Consider the following 23,029-nt stretch of genomic DNA (forward strand, 5'->3'; position numbering starts at 1 on the left):
TACCATGCCACGGAATGCGCTCTCCTCATTTTACAAAATCAAAAGAAAAGGGAGGGGTGGCACAGAGCTTGCCTTCTGACTCGGATGGGGCCTCTCCCACTCCGCCTTGAAAAGCCTTTGGCACATCAAGTCTCATCCAAACCCAAAGCGCAAACCCAGCCAGCATCCAACTTAATCCCACCAAATGATGAAACACTTGAGCTCATCTCACAGCAGCCACAAAGATCCCCTTTTCCCAGGCTGATGTCAACTTGAACTGGCCGTTTCCACGGCTATCTATCTTGAGGATGTTTCAACACATGTCCATCTAATTACCTTCGCTTTGGAAATTTTGGAGGGTGATGTCCTGTGATCTTGACAAGTGTTTCAACTATTTAAAAAATGCTCTGAACACCTGCAACCTGCATTGTCAAGTCGACTAGTATTTTCTTTTCAACCAAGGCAAAATATTCAGGTGAATCAGGCCACACCCTGAGATCTCTGGTTTGCTGCCCCCAAGATACTCCTCCCCTCTCCCAAGCTTCTCCCTAACTTGTGGCCTTGCATGCCCCCCCCCCCGAAGCCCTCCCATGTCTCTCACACTGATCTCCGCAGGAGTGATTCGCCGGCTGGTCGGTCTCTGCTTCACAGTGGCTGCCCTGGAATCTGCTTCCACAATGTCTGCTCTCAGCGAGGGCTCGGCAGCTGCCAGGATCTCATCCAACTTCTCTGCAAAGTCAGAGACACCGTTCTAGTGAGCCAGGCCTGGGCTCCAAAACCAAACACCTGACACGGGATGAGCTGAGTGTACTGCAAAAGTGGGGAGGGGGTGCTGGCAAGGAGGTTTGTGGCCTTCTGATGGCCCCTAGCAAGTGATGTGTGACTTCCTTCATCTTGCAGAGGAAAGCACCCACTGCATGACCCTACAGCTCCTTGGAGGATGAACGCAGCACCACCAGAATGCAAGACGATGCAAGCCCTCTTCTTCAGATGTTACCAAGTTCTAGGCCTGTAAGAGGCACGGGGATGTGCACACCAGTCCTCCAACCTCCACCCCTGACATTGCTGCACTGAGCTGCAGAGAGGTCCAAAGGGCTTCGTAATTTGTCTGAAGAGACGGGGAGGCTTGTCAGAGCTGAGCAGCCGTGTCATCTATGTCAAAGCGGAGCTTCTCCCAAATCATGCCCACACCTAAAGGACCACAGTCAACACTACCTGGACATTATCTTCTGTTCCTTACAACACACACATACACACGCATGCACACACACACACACACACACACACACACACTCTTTTTGTGTGAGAGAGAGAAGGAGTTCTGCGCCACTTTAAAAAAACCATTCACTGGTCCAGCTCCCTTGATCTGTGGGATCAATACAGACCAGTCTTCAGCCTGGTCCCATGTGAACCTCCTAAATCAGCCAGTCTGGGTCTTGGACATTCTGTGAGAGCCACATTTGGCAATGTGGGGCCTCTTCACTCATCCCTTCCCACAGGGATGAACTAAGTTGGTGGCGAGATTTTTTAGGGGTGCTAACGAAGCAGTTTGTGATCCATCCAAGAGGCACAGCCCAACATCCTCAGCAACGTGGCAACGGATTCTAGGCACACTTCCTAGGCCAGTTTTCAGCAACATGGTGCCCTCTAGATGTCCTGGACTGCAACTCCTACCAGCCCAGCCTGGAAGGCCAGGATGGAGATGAGGGAGCTGGCGAGGGGGGCATGGGCTTTGGTAATTTGTATTTATTTATATTTATTTATTTATTATCATTCTTTTTACCCCGCCCTTTTTCCAAAACTGGAACTCACGGCGGCTTCCAGATAAAAGCACACATATAATTAAAAACATACAAAAGTCTAGATTAAAATCAAATTAAACAATTTACAGTATTAAAACCATTCATACATACAGTTAAAATAATTCAAACTCAGTTTAAAATAATACAGTCAGGCAACAGCAATGCAGCACCCTTCAAGACCTGTCCTTAACAGCTTTCACTTCCAAAGTCTTGTTGGAAGAAAAAAGTCTTTGCTTGCCGACGGAAGGACTGCAAGGAGGGGGCCATTCTTGCTTCCCTAGGAAGGGAGTTCCAAAGCCTTGGGGCAGCCACCGAAAAGGCCCTATCTCGCGTCCCCACTAGTCGTGCTTGTGAGGACGTAGGTATCGAGAGAAGGGCCTCTCCTGAGGATCTCAGGGCCCGGGCAGGCTCATATAGGGAGATACGGTCTGACAGATAGCCTGGACCTAAGCCATATAGGGCTTTATAGGTCATCACCAGCACTTTGAATTGTGTCCGGAAACAGACTGGCAACCAGTGGAGCTTTTGTAACAGGGGAGTTGTATTGTCCCTGTAACCAGCCCCAGTTAACATTCTGGCTGCAGCTCATTGCACCAACTGAAGTTTCCAAACAGTCTTCAGAGGCAGCCCCACGTAGAGCACGTTATAGTAATCTAAGCAGGATGTAACTAAGGCATGTGTCACCGTGGCCAGATCAGACGGCTAAAGGAACGGGCGCAGTTGGCGCACTAATCTTAATTGTGCAAAAGCACTCCTGGCCACCGCAGAAACCTGGGCCTCCAAATTTAAAGCTGAGTCCAGGAGCACACCCAAACTGCGAACCTGCGTCTTCAGGGGGAGTGTAACCCCATCCAGCACAGGCTGAATCCCTATTCCCTGATTTGCCTTTCGACTGACCAGGAGCACCTCTGTCTTGTCTGGATTAAGCTTCAATTTGTTCGCCCTCATCCAGTCCACCACTGAAGACAGACACCGGTTTAAAACCAAGACAGCTTCCTTGGAGTTAGGTGGAAAGGAGAAGTAGAGTTGGGTGTCATCAGCATACTGATGGCACCGAACCCCAAACCCCTGGACAACCTCTCCCAGCGGTTTCATGTAAATGTTAAATAACATGGGGGACAAAACTGAACCCTGAGGGACTCCACAGGCCAACGGCCAAGGAGTCGAACAGGAATCCCCCAGCACCACTTTCTGGGTTCGTCCCTTCAGGAAGGAACGAAGCCACTGTAAAACAGTGCCCCCAAGTCCCATCCCAGCAAGGCGGCCCAGAAGGATACCATGGTCGATGGTATCGAAAGCCGCTGAGAGGTCCAGCAGAACCAACAAGGACACACTCCCCCTGTCCAGTTCTCTACGTGGGTCGTCCACCAAGGCGACCAAAGCCGTCTCCGTCCCATAACCAGGCCTGAAACCAGACTGAAATGGATCTAGATACTCTGTTTCATCCAGGAATCCCTGGAGCTGGGAGGCCACCACACGCTCTATTACCTTGCCCAAAAATGGGATATTGGACACTGGCCGGTAATTATCCATTATGGGGGGATCCAGGGAGGGCTTTTTCAACAAAGGCCTTACAACTGCCTCCTTTAGGCAAACTGGAACTCTGCCTTATTGTAAGGAGGCATTGATCACTCCCTTCACCCACTCAGCCAGTCCCTCTCTGGCACATTTAATGAGCCAGGAAGGGCAGGGGTCTAGAAGACATGTGGTGGCTCTCACCTCTCCAAGGATCCTGTCCACATCCTCAGGCTGTACAAATTGAAAAGAATCCATTATTATTGGACAGGCAGGAGCCAAAGTTACATCCACTGAGACTGTATCAACTATAGCATCCAAGTCGGAACGAATCTGAGTGATTTTATCTGCAAAGTGCCGTGCAAATTCTTGGCAGCGGTCTGTTGAATGGTCTATATTATCTCTACAGGAGCCAAGATGTAAAAGGCCTCTGACCACTCGAAACAGCTCTGCTGGACGGCTCCCTGCAGACACAATAGTGGCAGAAAAGAATGCTTTCTTTGCTGCCCGTACTGCCACGGAGTAGGCCTTCAAATAGGCTCTAGCCCGTGTTCGATCAGACTCGCTCCGAGTCTCCCGCCAACGTCGCTCTAGTCTCCGTCTCATTCGTTTCATCACCGCCAGCTCCTTGGTAAACCAGGGGGCTGGGCTGGGTCCACTTCGTGAGAGGGGACGCTCAGGAGCAATTGTGTCCACTGCCCTGGCCATTTCCCCATTCCAGAGGTCAACCAGAGCTTCGACAGAATCGCCTGCCGAGGTGACAGGAAAATCCCCAAGAGCCATCAGGAAACCATCCGGATCCATCAGCCTCCTGGGGCGGATCATCCTAATCGGTCCTCCACCCCTGCAGAGGTTCTGAGTCCCAGTGAGTCTAAACCCAACCAGGTAGTGATCTGTCCATGACAACGGAACTACAGAAAGTTCCTCCACACCATGATCACCATAATCCCCCTCCACACAGAAAACAAGGTCCAGGGTGTGGCCAGCAACATGAGTGCTTGCTAAAATGGCTGTGCTGGCTGGGGCTGATGGGAGTTGTACTCCAAAATATCTGGAGGGTGCCAAGTGAACAAAGGTTGTCCTCGACTGTGCTCCATAACCTCTTGGGGCAGTCAGAATGTCTCATCCTGCTCTAGTTCTGACCCTAACTCAGACTTAAATATAAGTGATAGATATTTCATCCTACCTTACCTCACAGGGCTGTTGTGACAACAAAATGGAGGAAACCACGTACATCCCTCGAGGTCCTTAGAGGACAGGTGGGGATATAAAAATATATAACAATAAGAAGAATATTCATTTGCTTAGGCTGGTGTCCCAACTACACTGATGCCAACAGCCTGGCTTCCACGGTCCATGCTGTGGGGCTGTCTCTGAAGACGGTCCAGAAACTTCAGGAGTGAGACCAGAAGTTTTGAATATATTACGCTGGTCCTTTCCTGCCACCACAGGCTTCTGATCTGTTTCCAGGCCAAATTCAAAGTGCTGGTTTTCACCTGCAAAGCCCTATGCTCCTGCTGGGAGGAAGGACGGGATATAAATCAAATAATAAACAAAGACAGAAATACGCGGCTTGGGACTGCAGTACCTAATGGCACATCCTGCGTGTACCTACCCATGCCCTAAGATCATCTTTGAGGGCCCTCCTCTGAAGACTAGCACGGAAGGTGGCAATGAGAGAGAGAGACTGAGAGGGCCTTCTCAGTGTTGGCTCTGTCTGTGGAATGCTCTCTCTCAAAACACTCGCCTGTACCTACTTTAATGTATTTTCCACATCAGGCAAAGACTTTCCTATTCTCCCAGGCATTTTAACATCTTAATGTTATTTCAACATCTTTAATTTTAGTCTGTATTTAATCTTATGGTGACTACTTTTAGCTTGAATTTAGGTTTTTAGTTTTTATATGATTGTGCCAGTATTGACACTTGTTTTTTACTTATTGATTGGCTGTGTTATTTTGAATTATTTGTATTTTATGTTTTATATTGGGTGTTAGAACAAATTAAAGCAGAACTGTCACTAGAAGGTAAAATGATGAAACTGAGGTTGTCATACTTTGGACACATCATGACAAGACACGATTCACTAGAAAAGACAATAATGCTGGGAAAAACAGAAGGGAGTAGAAAAAGAGGAAGGCCGAACAAGAGATGGATTGATTCCATAAAGGAAGCCACAGACCTGAACTTACAAGATCTGAACAGGGTGGTTCGTGACACATGCTGTTGGAAGTCACTGATTCATAGGGTCGCCATAAGTCGAAATCGACTTGAAGGCACATAACAATAACAATTCATTGCTTAGAGGCTTGTTACATTATAGGAGTAATACAACACACACACACACAAGCACAGAGCTGATAATTCATCTTCTGGTTAAGTATAGGGAAAATCAAGCATACTCAAAATCATGAGACTAACACAGAGTCTTAGCTAGCAACAGCTAAGGACTACAGAAGCTGAAGTGACATCTCGACACAGAAAGGCTTATGTCTGGGCAAGATTTTTAAATGCAGAGTTGATGAAAGTAGGTCTTCAGTAGCAAATATGCTTAAGATACAGATCTCAGCAGGAAATATGCTAAGATCAGGGTACAGACAGAGGATTGTCTCAAACTAAGTTTTACTAGAATAAACGCATTGAAATTAATGAGCCTAAGTTAGTCATGTCTGTTAATTTCAATGGGTCTACTCTGAGTAGAGCTAGCATGAGGTACAACCCAGAAATATGGAACCAAAATGGGCATATGTATGTTCTGTATTGGAGGTCAAGATTATGTAATATACTGCATGTTTCACTTAGCCCTGTTCATCACCTAGAGGCTCATCTCATGGTAGGCCTAGTTTTAACATGTGCATATTCTTGTCTGGAATAGCAAGGCAAGGGACTGGGTGAGAAGACAAAGATCTAGGGAGCTGCTCACAATGACACCCCAAGTTGGATGGAGACAGTAAAAGGGGATAAATGTAAATGTACTGCCTTCAAGTCGATCCCGACTTATGGCGACCCTACAAATAGGGTTTTCATGAGGCTGAGAGGCAGTGACTGGCCCAAGGTCACCCAGTGAGCTTCATGGCTATGTGGGGATTCGAACCCTGGTCTCCCAGGTTGTAGTCCAACACCTTAACCACTACACCACACCACACTGGGATAAAAATTGACAAAAATGGTCTGGACTGGAATAGAGAGGAAGAAGGAACTCAGTAAATGGTGGCCTGGGTGGCGGGGGAGGGGAGATCTGGGATGGAGGAACTAGCTAGAGAGTTCCTTAGTAAAGCAACTGGATCCAGGGGTCAGACCTGTCTTTGTACTTGAAGCAATCAGAGGTCATCCGTGCTTGCAAGCTAGGCCATTACGCAATAATGTGATAACACTGGGAAGGCACTGCAGAAGAATGATGTGTGTACAGTCCTGTACTGTATAAACCCACTACTAATGCATCATTATTGCATCAGTGACAAGTTGCAGAATGCACCTGCCAAAAAATCCAAAATGCCAGTCCGAGGGGGGGGGCTGTCCACACCTCCCACACCTGCTTGTCTAAACAGCTACTGAAGTCCATCAGGACGCTGGCACATCACGTAGCTTCCCCCTCAAGCAGAGCACCTGTTTGTCGTGAGTGGCATTGCCACTCCCTGTTGCTGCTTCCAGCCATGCACCCTCCTTCCAGGGTCCTTTGGGCACTGGTCTGTCTGGGCTGGAGACTGGCTGCAGTTGGCTTTAAAAAAGCAGCCGCCACCACCCAAAAGAAAGCCAAGCCAAATGCTGGGACAGTACAGCTGCAAGCCTCTTCTGAGCAAGACGTGGATTCGAAGGGTTTCCTCTCCCCCACCACATCTCAGGCACCTTCACCCCCTTGGTGGAGACTGTTTGGCACACCCACCACTTCCTGCTGGAAACTGCCAGTAAACATCTTGGTGCTGCTTGTTTGGGCACATTTGCCTGTTCTCCTTCCAGCTTCCTCTTGGCATCCCTTCCCTTTTCTTAAGTCTTCCCCTGGCCCCTACCTGCATCTCCACTAGGGTTGCCAGGTCCATGGCCTGAGACTGATCCTGTATCTTTAGGAGAAGAGACAGTCAGCCAAGTGCAGGTGTTCTTGCAACCCTGTAATGGGAAAAACCACAAGGTGGAATTCTCCCTTCCCCCTGCACAACCTTTGCAGAAGACCTCTTGGTTGCCAGGCCTGGCCTCCAAGAGGTCTTCTGTCAGCCTCCAAGAGGTCTTCTGTATCTTTAAAGGTTGTGCAGAACAGATCAGGAGGGGCTATAACAGTAACAGTAAAAGGGGCCATCTCCCTGTGCCTGTTGCTCCCTGTTCTGCAAAGATCTCTCAGAAGCTAAAGTCCACATATGCTACCAAGGGGGACAACACATTCTTCAGCTTCCCTCGTGTGGTCATTGTGTCACTTTTGCAATCAGTACCACCACAGCTAGAAAGAAAGAAACAACCGATAGTTTCATGACTTGATATCCAGCCAATCAAGACTCAGAAGCCTCACACCAGGTACCCAAAAAACCTCCTTTAAAAGCCTGTTTTAGATCTTGGCATTGGCACGTGACAAAAATCTCCTACGCCACACACGAGCTGGCCTTGTTTGTCTCTGAGTATTCCCAAACCATTGATTCCTTCCATTTAGAATTCATGGATATTCTGTTGTTAACTGTGAGTTGAATTGTAGTTGACTTTTCTTGAGAGCACCCCCCCCATTATGCTCTGTCTGCACCAGGAGGCAGAACATGACAGGATAAAGCCGGACACCCCTCAGTCGCTCCCTTCCACTGTTTTTGCTCTCACTGCGCCCCCCCCGAGTGCCTCATCAAATGTGAACATGCACATAGGTGAACGTTTGTTTACCTCCCTGCGCACCCTTCATAAAAAAGCCCAGGAAAAGAGTGCAACTTTGGCACCAACCTAAGGGTCCTGAATCATACTTTTATCAAAGGAAAAGAGATTTTAAAATGTGACAATGTTTTGTTTTTTAAAGGAAAAAGAAAAGGGGCATCGGGGAGTTTTATTTTTTCAATTAAAGGGATTTAAATAATCCATATCTACAGGCTAAGCTTAAAGCAAATTAGAAAACGGCTTGGAAATGGTACAGGTTCCAGTGCACCACAACCCCTTGTTGGGAAGAGCAAAAGCGACAGATCCGCCTCCATCACCCAGGCACCCACACACCTGAAGTCCTACGCACGCTAACTTTGGACTAGGCAATACCGAACTGGGGAGGAACTTGCTTCCAGGTAAAATGCAGGCACAGACTCTCTAGCTATCAATCTCTCACACTCACATCGGGAGGGCCTCACCAAGGACTGAACTGTGGCTGGAATGGCGCTCCCTCTTCACCATCCTAGTTACACCGAAGGCTGAAAGTGTGCAGAACAGTAGAAGCCACAAGCCATCCACGGGTTATTCCACTTCCCTTGAAGAGTTCTGGCTTTTAGTGGCTCTGATAAAAACAACTGTGCAACGCGTACCATACGCATGCTTACTCAGAAGCATTTTCCACCCAGTTTAATCGTTGGTCTTATTCTCCAAATTAAGTGTGCAAGGGATTATCAATTAGTATTTGTTTCAATGGGATTACTCTGGAGTAAGTAAACTGATGCTTGCAGTGAGTGACAACTGGGGCAGCAACCCAGAGCTGTTGTTAGCTTACTGCTTTCAGCTTTGCAGCAATGAACATTGCTTCTACTTTGTTTCCAGTAAGGATAAATCTCCCTCTGCATGCCCCTGACTCTGTTGGCATCTATAACCTGCAATGGTGGCCACAGGGAACAGATGGCTCAGGTGCTCTCAGGTGCAGCAGGTGTGATGTTAGGAGGTTTGATGTTAGAGGATACCTTCACCGACATTGGCAAATGTGTCAAAACCACATCTCCAAAGACCAAAGAAAAGCACCACAGAACAATCACCCTCAGAGAGACAGCATTGTGTCGTGGTTAGAGTATCGGACTAGGACCTGGGAGACCAGGATTCAAAAGCCTACTCAGCCATGAAGCCTACTGGTTGACCTTGAGCCAGTCAGTGGGCATTTTTGCACGGAAAGCTATGCCAAACTCTAGCTTAAATAATATAGATTAGCAATGGTGGTTATGAAGTGGTTATTTTAGGCTCTGAAAGTTCAGTAAATCCCTGTACTTGCCTGTCTGCACAAAAGGGTCGCTGAAAGAGTTTTATTCATTTAACTGACAAACATAACCATGACTGTCCAAAGTGCAGGTGTGGAGGGTGGGTCAGACAAAGAGGAAGTAGACCCAGCCCTAGATAGATATTGTAAAATAATGTAGAGAAACCTAGAAAATTTTGGTTTAACTGGAATGCTCCAGTTAGCTGCAAAGTGAATGCTGAGCTGAGAAAAGGTCCTGTGGAGAGATCAGAATGAAAGAGGCCTATGAAGACAAGGGCGGGGGCCTGGGGGCTCTGACTAGGGGGAGGGGATGAACATTCAGAGTGGCAGAGGTCCTTGCCACCCCCTCTCCATACTCTACAACTGTCCCATCCTTCACTTCCTTTGTTTTCTGTCCTGTTCTGTCCCATGATGAAGATTTCTCACCATCATGCATGTCTGCATTGTTGTAACTGGTTTGGTATGGAAAACCACTCAGTTCCCATCTGAATGAGCGAGTCCTCCAGCTTTATATTCAAGTTTACATTGGCTTTAGGGGCTGCAATGTCATACTTCCATGGTGATTTTAATGTCTGTGGCATTTGCATTTTGCTATCAACAACTACTAGTTGTTTTTTTGAACCTGAAATGAAAGAAAGCCACTTGTCCATTTTTGGAATCAATAAAGGGGTTAACAGGAAATCCCAACTGATGTGTTTTTAGGCCACAACAAGGACACTTTGATCTATTTATTTAATTTCTTTATTGCATGTTGCATTTTATCATGTGGATATGGAGTACTGGCAATGGAAACAGTCATTAAAAAGTCATAAAGAAAGGGAACAGAGGCTTTGCGGCAATTGCTCTGAGGCTGTAGAGTGGTGTCCCCAATTCATTTCGTAGTTCCTCTTGGCTTGCAGGTTTTTGGAGGTGTGCAACACCTAAAAGGCCCAGGCCTGTTGAGGGGGCTGGGTGGCCTAGTGTTGTTGTGGATGGTGCTGTGCTGACTACAGTTTCCTAATTGATTCTCTGTATTTTCTGCTACGAAATATCTCAGGCCTTGAAGAGTCAGGATATAAACAGGGTGTGTGTGTGTGTCTGTGTATACCCACATTCATACAAGCAAACATCAACATTTGTTGTTCTTTGACTTTGAACTAGCAGGGTGGGGAGTTATTCCTGACTGAGCTCAATAAGTGTGCAACACTCAGAGGCCATTTGGCTCTCTCAAGTACCTGACCACACAATCCCCAGGAACCTTTTGCAAAGTTGCAGAGGCTTCAGGGCTCAACTCTCACATCCCAGGCTGCTTTGCTGGAGCCCCTCAAACTAGCCAGAGGCAGGATGCTTCCGAACACCAGATGCTGGAACCCGCAGGAGCGGAGCGTGCTTTGGTGCTCTGGTCCTGCGTGCGGGTTTCCACAGGGCATCTGGTTGGCCCCTGTGAGAACAGGATGCTGGCCTGGATAGGCCCCTGGCCTGATCCAGCAGCCTCTTCTTGTGTTCGTCTGTTCTTGGCATGAACTGAGGGCACAGTTGGCAGTGGCACAAAAGCTGCCTGTGCCCTCTCCCTGCCAGCAACTCTCCTTTCGTGAGCCAAAGAGGGTATTCCAAAGGTTGGGAAATGGCCCCTCCAAGTGGACAGTTCAGCCTCCCATCCCGTCTATGGTGCCCTCCTGCCATTAGCAGCAGCTGGGCCCCCAAGGCACCTTCCCCCATGTTAGTGGGGTCCAGGATCAAGAGGGTTGGGACGTGCCCTGAAGGCAGGCGGTTGAACTCACCCCCTTTCCTCCTCCGCATTGAGGCTTGGAATCAAGAAACAAAAGTACAGGACATGAATGGCAGGCATGGTGTGCTCCCTGACCCCGCCCGCCCCGCGCATGCTGTGCCCCCGGCCTCTGCCAAGGGAAGACAGATCCTTGGCTCAGGCCCGGGACCACCCCCGTGCTGAGGAGCTGCACTCTGGGATGTAGACCTACTCCAGTGGGCTTCCCAGTGAGGCAACAAAGCAAGCCCCCCCTCTCCCTGCATGCAGTGCTCCTCAACCATGCAACCTCTCGCGTCACAAGCCGTGGGTAACAGAGAGCGCTGTCAACAGCTGCAACGGAATCCTGCTGTGCCATTGCACAGTCCTGTCCCACTTCACAACACTCCCCCCCCCAAGGGAAGCACCGGAGGGGGTTGTGCCCTGCAGAAGGCCAGTGAGTCCAAGCTGACTCTTTCCAGTTTTGGAAAGTGGGATGGCGGGAGGCCTCTGAGCATGTGCCAACGGTCTTCCCCTTGCCACAGAGTGGGTCTGGGGACAGGGCTTCTGAGCAAATCTGAGCCACAGCTTTGCCTGCATTGGAAACTAGTCTCTGGGAGCCAAGAACGTCCTCACAGGCAGGAGGGAGGCCCTGCCTTCTCTGGCAACTTTCCCCAACCATTCCAGGGCCTTTGGAGGGTGCTCTCCCTTCCTCAGGCTTTGGCTCGATACTTTTCACCTGAGATGGCATGGAAGCTGGTGCATGCGTGCGTGTGAAATCAAACAGGATTTAGTTGCCTGAAGGGGCCATTCAAGCAGTGGGCTCTGCAGCCACCACCCACTGGACGGCTGCATCGCCGCTGCCAGCCCAGTGGGGCAGCAGAGGCCTCTTGGATCCCTTCAGAGAAGTTGGTGCCATGTGATTCTCACACGCTGGGAAAAACTAGTTGCCCCTTCCTTCTCCCCCCCCCCCCATGTGCTGCCCCCACTCCAGAGTGCCACGAGGCACCCGCAGTGGTCCCGCTGAGGTGGGCACCTGGGGGTAGGGGTGGGGGGAAGGGACGCAGAGCACTCCCTGCCCCGCTAACCCTGCCTCTCGGGGTCCTTGCTTCCCCCCACATGCTTGTGCAGAAGGCGTTTCCAGGCTCATGGAAAGAGGACCCCCAAGAGCAGAAAGTGAGGGTTCAGGCCCAGTAAAAGGAGTGCCAAGCCCTAGAAGAACTGTCGGAGGCAGGGGGGGAGAGAGAGACGCAGGGGCCACAGGGGATGGGATGGCTGAGGGTACACAGGAGGATCCCTGGGGACCCCGCCCCCCTCGAAGGAGAGAACTGGGTCTCTGGAGGTGACAAGGGCCTGGCAACAGGCGAGGGGCCGGACAGGCTATAGGTCTAGGGGAAAGCACATCCTTTGCTCGCAAAAGGTTGCTGCTTCAGGCGCTGGGATCCCCTGCTAAAAAGGGCTGCAATGGCCCCTTGGCGTGCCCCAGTCAGCTTTCTTGGAGACCCCCAGCAGACAGCTAAGAGCTTGTGGCACATACTAAGCAGGTCTGGGTCGGGTCAGTGCTGGGATGGGAGGCTGCCCAGGAACTCCCCCCCACCCTCAATCTATGCTGGCTTGAGTTCCACTATGGGAGAGAGGCAGGGTATAAATGTGACAAATAATTCAACGTTACAGCAGGCCCTGGGATTGGCTTGCCTTGGCAGAAGCCAGGATGGCAAAGCCCACAGTTGGCTGGGCGGGAGCTGGGCAGGGACATGAACGACCGAGGGAGACACCAAAGTTCTGCAAGAATGACTCCATGGGAACTTCAGGGGAAGAAGCCAGAAGTTCCATGGGAAGGCACATGGCCGGTAGGCACATGGCACCACGAGAAGGAGGCTGGGGCATGCACAGGGGGCTGGAAGAAGAGGATGGCACAACTGTCGGTCCTTCCCCAGGGGCTCTTGGAAATGCATAGTGCTCTGTCTCTGCTGCCCCCCCAATGACAAAGCATGGAGGAGTGGACTTAAAGCCACCTCTGAGCATGGACTGAGTACATGTGGGTCTGGCTGCTAAGCAGCCGTTGGCAATGTCAGGAGCTGGCCAGGCATTTCCGGGCCTCCCTTAGGTGACGGGGCAATGCACTTAAGGTGTGGGGGGGTGAGGAACAGCTGCTTCTCATCGTGCCCATTGGCCACAGTCTCTCAGCTCCCCCACGCCCTGCCCCCCAGGCATGCTCTCTTTCCCACCCCACTCATGCGCCGTGCGCCAAGACATACCCAACTCCTCAAGCTCGGCGGTCATGGACTTGGAGCGCAGGGTGAGCGTCGTGCTGGGGGCCCTCTTGGGTGGTGGTGGGGCTGAAAGGAAGAGAGAAGGCATTTTGCCCTTCCGGTCCAGCAGCCTGAGCGGTGTGGCCAGGTGGAGGTGCCACTTCTTCTCCACGGCCTGGATCTCCTCGTACTCACGGGAGGAAGAGTCGCACTGCTGCAGGATCTTGTTGAGGCTGCGCGTGGAGGCAAACTTCTTCATTGTCCCACGGCTGGGGGGCGGGGAGGGGCAGGAGCAGTGGGGATCCGCAAGAGGGTGGGTGAGAATGTTCTGGTCAGGGGCCCTCAACGCCTGGGGCACCTGCACATGGTCCCTGGAGGCTCTGCCTGGGGCAGGGGTGCAGCCCTGCTGCTCACTGGCGCCTCTTCCCAGCAGGCAGCCTGCTCCCCACCAGGGCTGCCATGGGCAAAGTGGCACTGACGCGCCAGGCCAGCTCCTAGCTCCTTCCTCCTCTCATGGTGAGGCTCTCATCCCCCCCACCTGGCCTGGCTCTCTGCTGACTCAGGAGCTGCCCAGGGGCAGCTGTCGCTCTCAAGACCTCTGCATGGCAGCACTGCCGAATGGCTCCGGCACGCAGCTCCGACGGCAACCTTGCTGAGAGGCGGTGGCGACAGTGGCGGCGGCAGCAGCAGGCAGGGCCAAGCAGAGGCTCTTCCTAGCCAGCCCAGCCCGCAGCGATGCCGGAGTGAGACTCCATATGCCATGGGATTTGAAGGAGTGGAGTGGAGGCTCGCTCGCTCGTCACTTCGCTCTCGCTCGGTCCGTAACAATGCAGGCTTCAACGCTCCACGTTGCTATGGCAACCAGAGCTTCACGCTTCTGCCGGAGACGCCTGCATCAGAGACCCCAAACAGGGGCGGATGGAGCAGAGAACACGATTCCCACACAGCCCTCAGGAAGCGGCGAGAGAAGAAGCGGGGCGGGGAGCCACAGAGCGAGGGCACGAGAGCCCAGCGGAAGAACTCGGCCCCTGGGACACGCGACGATCAAGCCCTGGCCGAAGCAATCGCCCAATTCCCGCCGAGAGAAGCTTGCCAGCTGATTCAGCGAGGAAGTGCCCGCCCTCCGGTGCCCCTCGCTGACTGAGGGCAGAGGTTGCCGTCTCTGATGCTGCCTGCTGGCCCTTCCTTGGGGCTAATATGCTCAGCACAAACCAAGGAAGGTGGACTTGGCGGCAATGAGGCTCTGGTGCCTGTCTCCCTGGCGAGGCAGGTGCTTGGATGCCGTCCACCTCGGTGCACATGGACCAGTCCCCACATCTGCCACGGGGATTGGCAGCACGAGGTTTGTCTCTTGCTGGAGGAGCAGAGCCCGGGAAGCTGTGGTGAGCCAGGCTGGAAGTGCAGTCAGTCTTCCCCAGGACCCCTCAATGGGCGCGCTGAAGCAGCGACAGTGTAATTACAGCTCTTGGTGTCAGTGCACAGAGTTGCCTCCCTTCCCTTCCCCTCCCCTCAGTTGGCTCTCAGAGCCCTCCCTTCCTTCTTGGGAGTGCCTGGCTCCCTGCCACACTCCCTGCCGGAGAAGGCAAAGTGAGCCCTCAGAGCTCCTTGCACTGCTGCTGCTGCTTCCCCCCCATGCAGACCCACACGACTAAAATTAGGCACAGAATCTGCCCTCCCCCTCTGTCTCCGCTGTGTGGGAGGGAAGCTGCCTCACCTTCCCAGCTCCCTCCCAGCTTGCCACAGGCTATCCTTCTGTGGCAGTAGGGTGCAGAGACAGCCACTGTCCCGTGCTGGGGGGATAAATGGATTGGTGCCTCCCCCACTAGGGAAAGCCTTCAGCCAGGAAGGGGAGCTGGTAAGGAGGGGGTGCCAGCAATACGGACCTCGGGAGAGCTGGGCATGTGAGATGCTGCTGGCTGGCTCCCATGCCGGACCTGCCTCCACCATGAGACCTTGCCCCCTTCCCCATCCATCCTCAAGTCCTGTTTCTTGACAAAGCCTCTCTAGAGCAGACACACACACACACCCCGACCTCTCTACCTTGTCTATTCTGGAGTGCGAGCCCACGGGCACCGTGCAAGTCTTTAGAAGGAACAGAAGGCATGCCAATCCATCCTGGTGCTCTAAGCAGGGTTAGTATGTCCATCAACTGATGGATCAAATATTGTCAATTAAACAACTGTTATTGGACCACAGTAGAATCCTGTCAAATATCCCAAGAGAGTCCTTACTTAATATACATCCTTATTTAATATATATATTAAATGTTGCAAAGGTAACATTTACATTCATTACTCTGTCCACCTTTGCCTCTGGCCACGCCCACCGGCATGTGGCCCCTGGTAGATTGCCCAGAAGGGAATATGGCCCTCGGTTGGAAAAAAGTTCCACTCCCCTGTTCTAAAAAGACGACAGAGATCCACTTTCCTTTTAAAAATGAGCAGAGCTTCGCTGCATAAGGGGAAAAGTCTGTCTGAGAGCAGAAGCTGGGAATAACTCCTGCCGTGCTCATGTGCAGGGGGCTAGTGGAGACCATAGCAAAAGCCTGTTTGTTGGATCAGGCCAAGGGGGCCCCTCTAGTCCAGCCGAGCCTGTTCTCAGTGGCCAACCAGATGCCTCTTCTGGGAAGCCCACAAATAGGATAAGCTGCTCTCCCTGCCCGCAGTTCCTAGCAACTGGTATTCAGAAGCATACTGGAAGAGCATAGCCACTGTGGCTAGTAGCCATTGATAGCCTCAATCTCCTCCATGAATTTGTCTAATCCCCTTTTGAAGCCATCCAACTTAGTGGCCATCCTGGCCTCTTGCGGGGGTGAGTTCCAGTTTAACTTGACGCTGTGTGAAGAAAAGCTTTCTTTGGACCAGTTTTATGCCCCTCAGTGAGCTCCCCCCAAGCCCAAGGCACCTGACTGGGGCTCGCAAGGCTGACCCTTACCCTTCACAGAATACTGTGGCAGAGGTTGACCCTAACGGAGCCCTTTCAAGATCTTCCTGCTGGCCAAGCCTGTGGGAACCTCCAAGGAGTGTGGCGGCACTTTGCTCAAATCTTTGCGCCCCAGGCCCCTCTGGGCTGCTTCTCTCCCGACACAGCAAAGGCACTTAGAATGAGGATTGGTGCGAGACAGGGGCTCTACCACTGGCTCCGGCCCTTCATGTAAATTGATCACAACACAGGAATAAACGCAAACTCACACCTCCCTCTATGGCTGCATTCAGGCCTGGTTCTGTGTGCTCATAACCCGAAGTTGCCTGAATGGCAGGAGAAAAAAATTATCCAAGCCTGAGAGGCATGTGCTGGCTGTTGTGGCCGGGTTTCTTGTGTCACTGTGAAGCAGCCAGTTTAAGGAAGTGCCAGAGCTGTAATTAACGACCTCGGGTCATCCAGTTGGAGCCTGCTTTTCACCAGCGATTAAGCCGCAGGATTGTCCAGGGGGCCCTCCCTTTCCTCCAGCTTCTTCAACCCACATGTTGTGCCCCTTCTTCTGGCCCCCTCTCTTCAACCCCACTCCTCCAACTGGCCCTCCTCTCTTAGGCCCCTGAACTCTCGACAGGAAAAGGAGCTGCTGGTCAATTCCTAGAACTCCCCCTGGCCTGTTGGCCAAGAGGGCTGCCAATCTAACCGTTGTCAAGGCCCTTTTACAGCCGCTTTAGGGGGTCTTGGTACAATTGGAGGTTCTCTTTGGGAGAACTGGAAGTTAGAGAGGGTGTCTGTTCCATCCATGGGTGATTTCCAAGACTGGATCTCAGCGATCATTTGCTCCTTGGAAACTGCAGCATTGTTGCAGGTGCTCAAGGCGGCTGGCTCTCAGGCAGGCAGGCATGTAAGAGCCTCTTCCCCAGTCAGTGACAGCTAATCTTTTCACCTGAAGGGTTGCATTCCCTGTTGGGCAACCCTTCAAGGGCCACATCCCAGCATCCAGCGCATCCAACGAGGCCTCTGGGACTTTGACTGTCCAATGACACCGGCAAGCTGGTCCTGCACATCGACTATCCACACTGGCCCTTTTTGCTTGCTCCAGAGCAAACTGCTTCAGCTGCTGGTGTGTGGCAGATGTCTTTGGGGTCCAGGGGCTTGTTTTCCCTTTCTGTGGAGCAGTCCCTGCAGGCTGGCTCTGAAACCAGTCCGCTGCATCCTGAGAAGGTTTGCCCGATTACCCATACAGTAGGGCCCCGCTTTACAGCGCTTTGCTAATGCGGCGGCTTTCAATTAGGGAAAGTCCCCGCATTAAGGCGCTTGTTCCATTTTTACAGCAGTTTTTTTTCCATTGCGCGCCATTTTGATGTCATTTTCACACGACGCATCCCATTATCGTGAATGGGTTTCGCTTTACGGCGATTTCTGCTTTACAGCGGGGGTCCGGAACGGAACCCGCCGTATGAGCGGGGCCCTACTGTATCCCCTTGCTGGTAGCCTGTCAGTTCCACTGAGGAGGCAATCTCTCTCTCTCTCTCTCTCTGCCCGCAGATGCCTCCACAACTATCTATATTTGGGCCACACCACGTGGCCAGGATCTCAGTGACCAGCTTCCCTGCAGAGGCCTGAGTGGGGGCCCTTGAGCCAGAGGAGGGAGGGCTGAGTCGACAGAACGAGAGCCAGGCCATAGGAAGGTCTGACGGGCCACAAGAGTGGGACCAGGCTGGGGCCCACGTCCCAAGGGAGCCAGGGGTGGGGTGCAGGGGAGGGGCGGGACCGCTCGGCACTCACCTTTTTTCCGAACAATGTCCTCTGACTCTGGCTTGCGGCTGACAGAGACCACTTTCATCACCAGGTGGTTCCCCCCCTGGCGGATGAGCGACACCACTTGCTTGTGACCCACCTTCACCACGTTCACACCATTCACCTGCCAAGCAAAAAAAGGAACGGTCAGGAGGAGGAGGAGGACGAGGAGGAATCTGCTCAGGATGCAGACTGGCTGCCCACTTGGCCGGGGGGGGGGAGTGGTGGCATTCCCAAACCCTCTTGTAGGCTTTCTCTTCATTCTCCTTCCTGGCACATCTCAGGAGTTGAATTGGCGTCATCAGAACAAACTCAGTGCATGAAAAAATGGCATGTAAGGAAGGCAGTGAAAAGGAATGGAAAAGCTGAAAAAACGAACAAGCATCACCTGGGAGTGTGGCCGTTTTTAGACTGATTTTGCCTCTAGAGAGGTGGTGGGCTCTCCAACCCTGGAGGCCTTCAAGAGGCAGCTGGACAGCCACCGGTTGGTTATACTTTAATTTGGATTCCTGCATCGAGCGGGGGGTTGGACTGGATGGCCTTATAGGCCCCTTCCAACTCTATGATTCTATGATCCTTTTGTGCTTAGCCTTTCACTGTAAAGTCCCAGGCGATGGTCTGAAGGCACACGAGGGCAGCTCCCTGCTGAAGCTAAGCAGGGTCAGGTCTGGTCAGTGCCTGGATGGGAGACCGCCTGGGAACCATATGGAAGCCGCCTTTCTATCATGGAAAGAAAGGCGGGGTAGAAATGTAATAAATAAATAAATAAATGAATAAATAAATAAATGCCCAACCTCTGGTCCTTGGGAGCTGCCCGACAGCCAGCCCCCCTCCTCTCTGCTTTGCACCGGGGCCCTCCAGATGTTTTGGATTACAACTCTCCTCAGCCCCAGCACCAGATGGCTGTGCTGGCCAGGTCAGTGTTAAGAGTCCCAAACATCTTGAGGGCGCTGGGTCAGCAAAGGCTGCTCCATTATGACTGGCAACAGCAGGGGAAGTGTGGGATATCCCCAGTGTGGGTTCAAGCATACTTCCACCCCAACTGCTGCTTTCCTGGGGAAAAATAGCCACCCCTCTCCCCAGTGGCTTAATCGCCTTTGTGGCTAGGAAGTCAGCCCTATTGACTTGTGGGCTGGGTCTCCCTAACCGCTGTAGAGCACAGGTGTCAGTCACAGACTCATGGCTGATATATTAACAAATGAAGGCTCGTTTTCAAGTAATGATACCCAGCGACCTGATGCGGAGGAAACAGAAGATTTTAAGAAGGGGCCCATCTTGTCCAGTATCCTATTTATGCATTGGCTAACCAGTTGCCCTTTCAGGGAAGCCTGGATGTAGAACCTGACCGCAGGAGCCCTCTCTCATCCTGTGGTCTCCAGCAACTGGTGTGCGGAAGCAAAGGGCCTCCAACCGTGGAGGTATAACATAGCCATCAATAGCCTTATCCTCCAGGAATTTGTCTATTCCTCGTTCAAAGCCATCCAGGTTGGTTGCACTGCACTGGAGCGCTCTGCTAGATGGGAGGCTGGCCTCATCCAGCAGCCAGACTCTTCTTACGCTCTTCTGAAGGGTGGCGCTTCAGTTCACGTTAGACATCACTTTTCCTTTGCGTTCTTTGCTGTCGATCTGTCCCTTCTCCGAATATGCAGCAACAGGGCTGCTTCCAGACAACCTCTTTACTGAGGAGTCATCAGAATTTGTTTGCCTGAAGCTTGCAGGGAGGTGTGATGCCATTGGCCATTTACATTCATTCTGATCCGATTGTGGAGAGGTTAGATGACAACCAAGCAAGTGTTGCCCCACACATTCCAGGGCATTTTCCCGCCGCTGCAAAAAGTCAGACTTTGGGGGCAAGTGAGTTGGTTGCACAAGAGCTCCAAATTACCTTTAACGGCACAGCCTGAATTTGCTGTTATGGACTGAATCCCACCTGAAAATAAACAGCAGTTTGGATGTGTCCCTTGTTCCAGCCTAAATAAGTTTCATTTCTTGTTTCAATATAATTAGATTTCTGCATTAGATTTCTACAGAACGTGACTCTAAAGGTCTGGGGTTCAGAATGCATTATTGGCCAGGGGGGAAACTGAGGCAGGCCTGGTGGCAGCCTGCATGGAAGGATCTGCTCAGAATATCAGCCATCAGCCTCTCTGGTGCTCAGACCCAGAGCCAATTGGACCCAGCGCTGCAGTGCCAGCCCCAGAGTCGAGAGGACCTCCTTGCAGGATGCACCTCTGTGCCTTTAAGCAAACAGGGAAGGTTCCCAGAAGGGCTGTCCACAACAGAGGGGGCTTGCAGTGAGTCAACACTTTGAAACAAAAGCTGTTTGCTTCAAATGCCAGCTTCTCCCAGTGACACGCCTCGGATTCATTTTTCCCCAGTCAGAAAACTGAAGCATTGGTTCAAAATAGAAATTCTTGCTGAAGAGTGTTGAATGTCATTCCTCTTAATTAGACTTGCAAAAATAGCTGGTGTTGCACATTGGGGGGAAAAAGATGAAAAAGACACTACCACCACCACCACCGGAAGATGGAATTTAATCAAAGGTGTTTGGACAACAAACGTTTTGGAAGGTCTAATCAGGCCTTCCTGGACACTGTGGTGCTCTGGTGCACGGGTGGTGGTGGGAGGGGGCAGAGAAGACTGTTGATCCCTCAGCTTTTCCACCTGGATGTTGTTGATAAAAGAGCAGCTGCCCCTGCTGGCAGGTTCCAGCAACCCACCAGGCAGAAGGACCCCTTATTGCCCTGCCTCCCCTGCCCATGGCTCCACCTATGGGCCTGCAGCTCAAAACACAATCTAGCATCATGCTCCCTTCACTCCTCTTCCACAGTGCCTAGTTCATCTCCCCCGACCACCCCCACAGGGCTCGGATGTGCCTTTCCGATGTGATTTTTCCCACCAGTGGCAGCCAAAGAGGTGGAGTTAAGGGAGGAGCCGGAAACTCACATGATAATGCTGTCAGGGTGCAGCTGGAACACCAGCCACGGCTGTATCTGGATCAGGAAAACTTGGCTGCTGTAGCAGTCCACATAGTGGTGACCTGGATACTAGATTACTGCAGTGTGCTCTATGTAGGGCTGCCCTTGGGCCTGGTCCAGAGCTCCAGATGACTGCTGATGGGGGCAGACAGCATGTGATGCCTCTGTTAAAACATCTGCACTGGCTGCCCATATGCTACCGGGCGGTTCAAGGCTCTTATGTTCATACACAAATCCCTTGAACAACTTGGGCCCAGGATACCTGAAGGACTGCCTGAGCTCTGGTATTCCAGTCCAATCACCGAGATCGCCTGGAGGAGCGCTGCTAGTTGTCCCCTGTATCACAGAGGCGTGACTGGCCTCAACTAGAAGCCAGGCATTGAGTGCCGCCAGTCCCACACTGTGGAACGCTCTTCCAGCAGAGATTGGCAGGCATCCTCCCTTTTGACTCTTGAAGACTTTTTTGCGCCAACAGGCCTATGCAGCTGTTTGGAATGTGTTTTCAGTAGCGATAGTTTTGTATTGCTTTTAAATGTATTTATGTTGCTGGACACTGCCCTGATGTTTTGCATATAAAAACAACCAACCAAATAAAGGCCCCTCCAGACTGGTGGGTTCTGTAGCATGCAGATGGCCTTACAAGCCCCTTCCATCTCTACTATTCTATGATTCTATGCCATTGATGCAAAGAAAAAGGGCACCAGTAGCGGACTTACATTGGACTCTTCATGCATAATTCCACTTTATGAGATATTCTGGGATGCTTCCCCAATGTTCCTGTGTTATTGCCATCTGGGGGGGGCACTCTTGTGCAATTGCACAACAAAAGTGGGACAAAGCGCAGAACGTTTATGGCAGGACAAGTTACAAGATTTCAGCAGAAGCTATCGGCCACAAAGCAGTAGGTCTGCAGGCAAAGTGTCAACAGTACATTGATGATACCCAGCTCTGTTTCTCCACAACATCTGCGTCAGGTGAGGCTGAGCACAGACTGGAAGGTTGTCTGGGCGCAGTTGTGGAATAGATGAGGGCTGATAAACTGAGCTTGAACCCTGGGAAGACAGAGGCACTGTGGGTAGGTGGTTCCAGTGTCTGGGAGATGGGCCATTTGCCTGTTCTGGATGGGGTTACCCTCCCTCTGAAAGAACAGGTGTATCGTTTGGGGGGGGTGTTCCCGGATCCATCTTTGTCACTTGAGGCTCAGGTAGCCTCGGTGGCTATGAGTGCCTCTTACCAGCAATGGCTGGTGCTCCAACTATGGGGATAGCCTGGCTGCGGTGATTCAAGCATGAGCAACATCAAGGCTTGATTACTGCAATGCACTCGTTGTGGGGCGACCCTTGTGCCTGGTCCAAAAGCTCCAGCTGGGGCAAAATGCCAAAGCACACTATACTGTTGACGGGGACAGACAACCGCCAGCACATAACTCCAGTGCTTAAAAGTTTGGGAACCACTGAACTGGATATTACAACGGTGTGTGTGTGTGGTTGGACAAGGAATTGCCATTTTTGCTGCCAGTCCCATGTTCTCTGCAATGTGTAGCTTCACCTTCAGTCTGCCAGGAGGCAGCCATTTTGCCCCTCCCCCATGCTCCCCTGTGTGGCTTGTGGCTGTGCTAGGGTCATGGGCACCTACTGGGAGGTGCCTATATCATCGCTGCCTGTCGGCACTGGTCCCGCCTCCTCTGCCCAGCTGCATCGTTTTGGACTCAAGGATGACAAGGAGGTGCTCTCCTACTGTTTCCAGGAACAGCAAGACTGGGTACCCAGCCCACATGTACACATCTAGGGCCAGGCTGTGGCAGCCACCCATTTCTGGCAGAACTCCCTGAACCAGGATATTGGCAGGGCCCGGTGCCACATCCCTGGAGATATTTCAGAGAGACGGATGCCCCGAATGATTTCCAGCTCAGGCATAGGACATCCAGTTATTTATTT

General features: G+C 51.8%; 1 protein-coding gene across 5 annotated transcripts in view; it reads right to left on the reverse strand.

Annotated features, from left to right (window-relative positions):
- SHANK3 (SH3 and multiple ankyrin repeat domains 3) overlaps positions 1-23,029 on the reverse strand; it is a 445,396-nt gene that overhangs the window by 54,313 nt on the left and 368,054 nt on the right. For all 5 annotated transcript variants that reach the window (XR_009764300.1, XM_061637962.1, XM_061637959.1 and 2 more), the window contains 3 exons: positions 18,103-18,238; positions 13,405-13,485; positions 581-708 (listed from right to left, as the gene is read on the reverse strand). Coding sequence is in view for 4 of the 5 variants with exons in the window: in XM_061637962.1 (XP_061493946.1) it covers positions 581-708; positions 13,405-13,485; positions 18,103-18,238 (345 nt within the window). In the remaining variant the exon portion in view is untranslated. The remainder of the gene's footprint in view (positions 1-580; positions 709-13,404; positions 13,486-18,102; positions 18,239-23,029) is intronic.

Source organism: Rhineura floridana, chromosome 8, assembly GCF_030035675.1.
Source record: "Rhineura floridana isolate rRhiFlo1 chromosome 8, rRhiFlo1.hap2, whole genome shotgun sequence".
Taxonomy (NCBI): domain Eukaryota; kingdom Metazoa; phylum Chordata; class Lepidosauria; order Squamata; family Rhineuridae; genus Rhineura; species Rhineura floridana.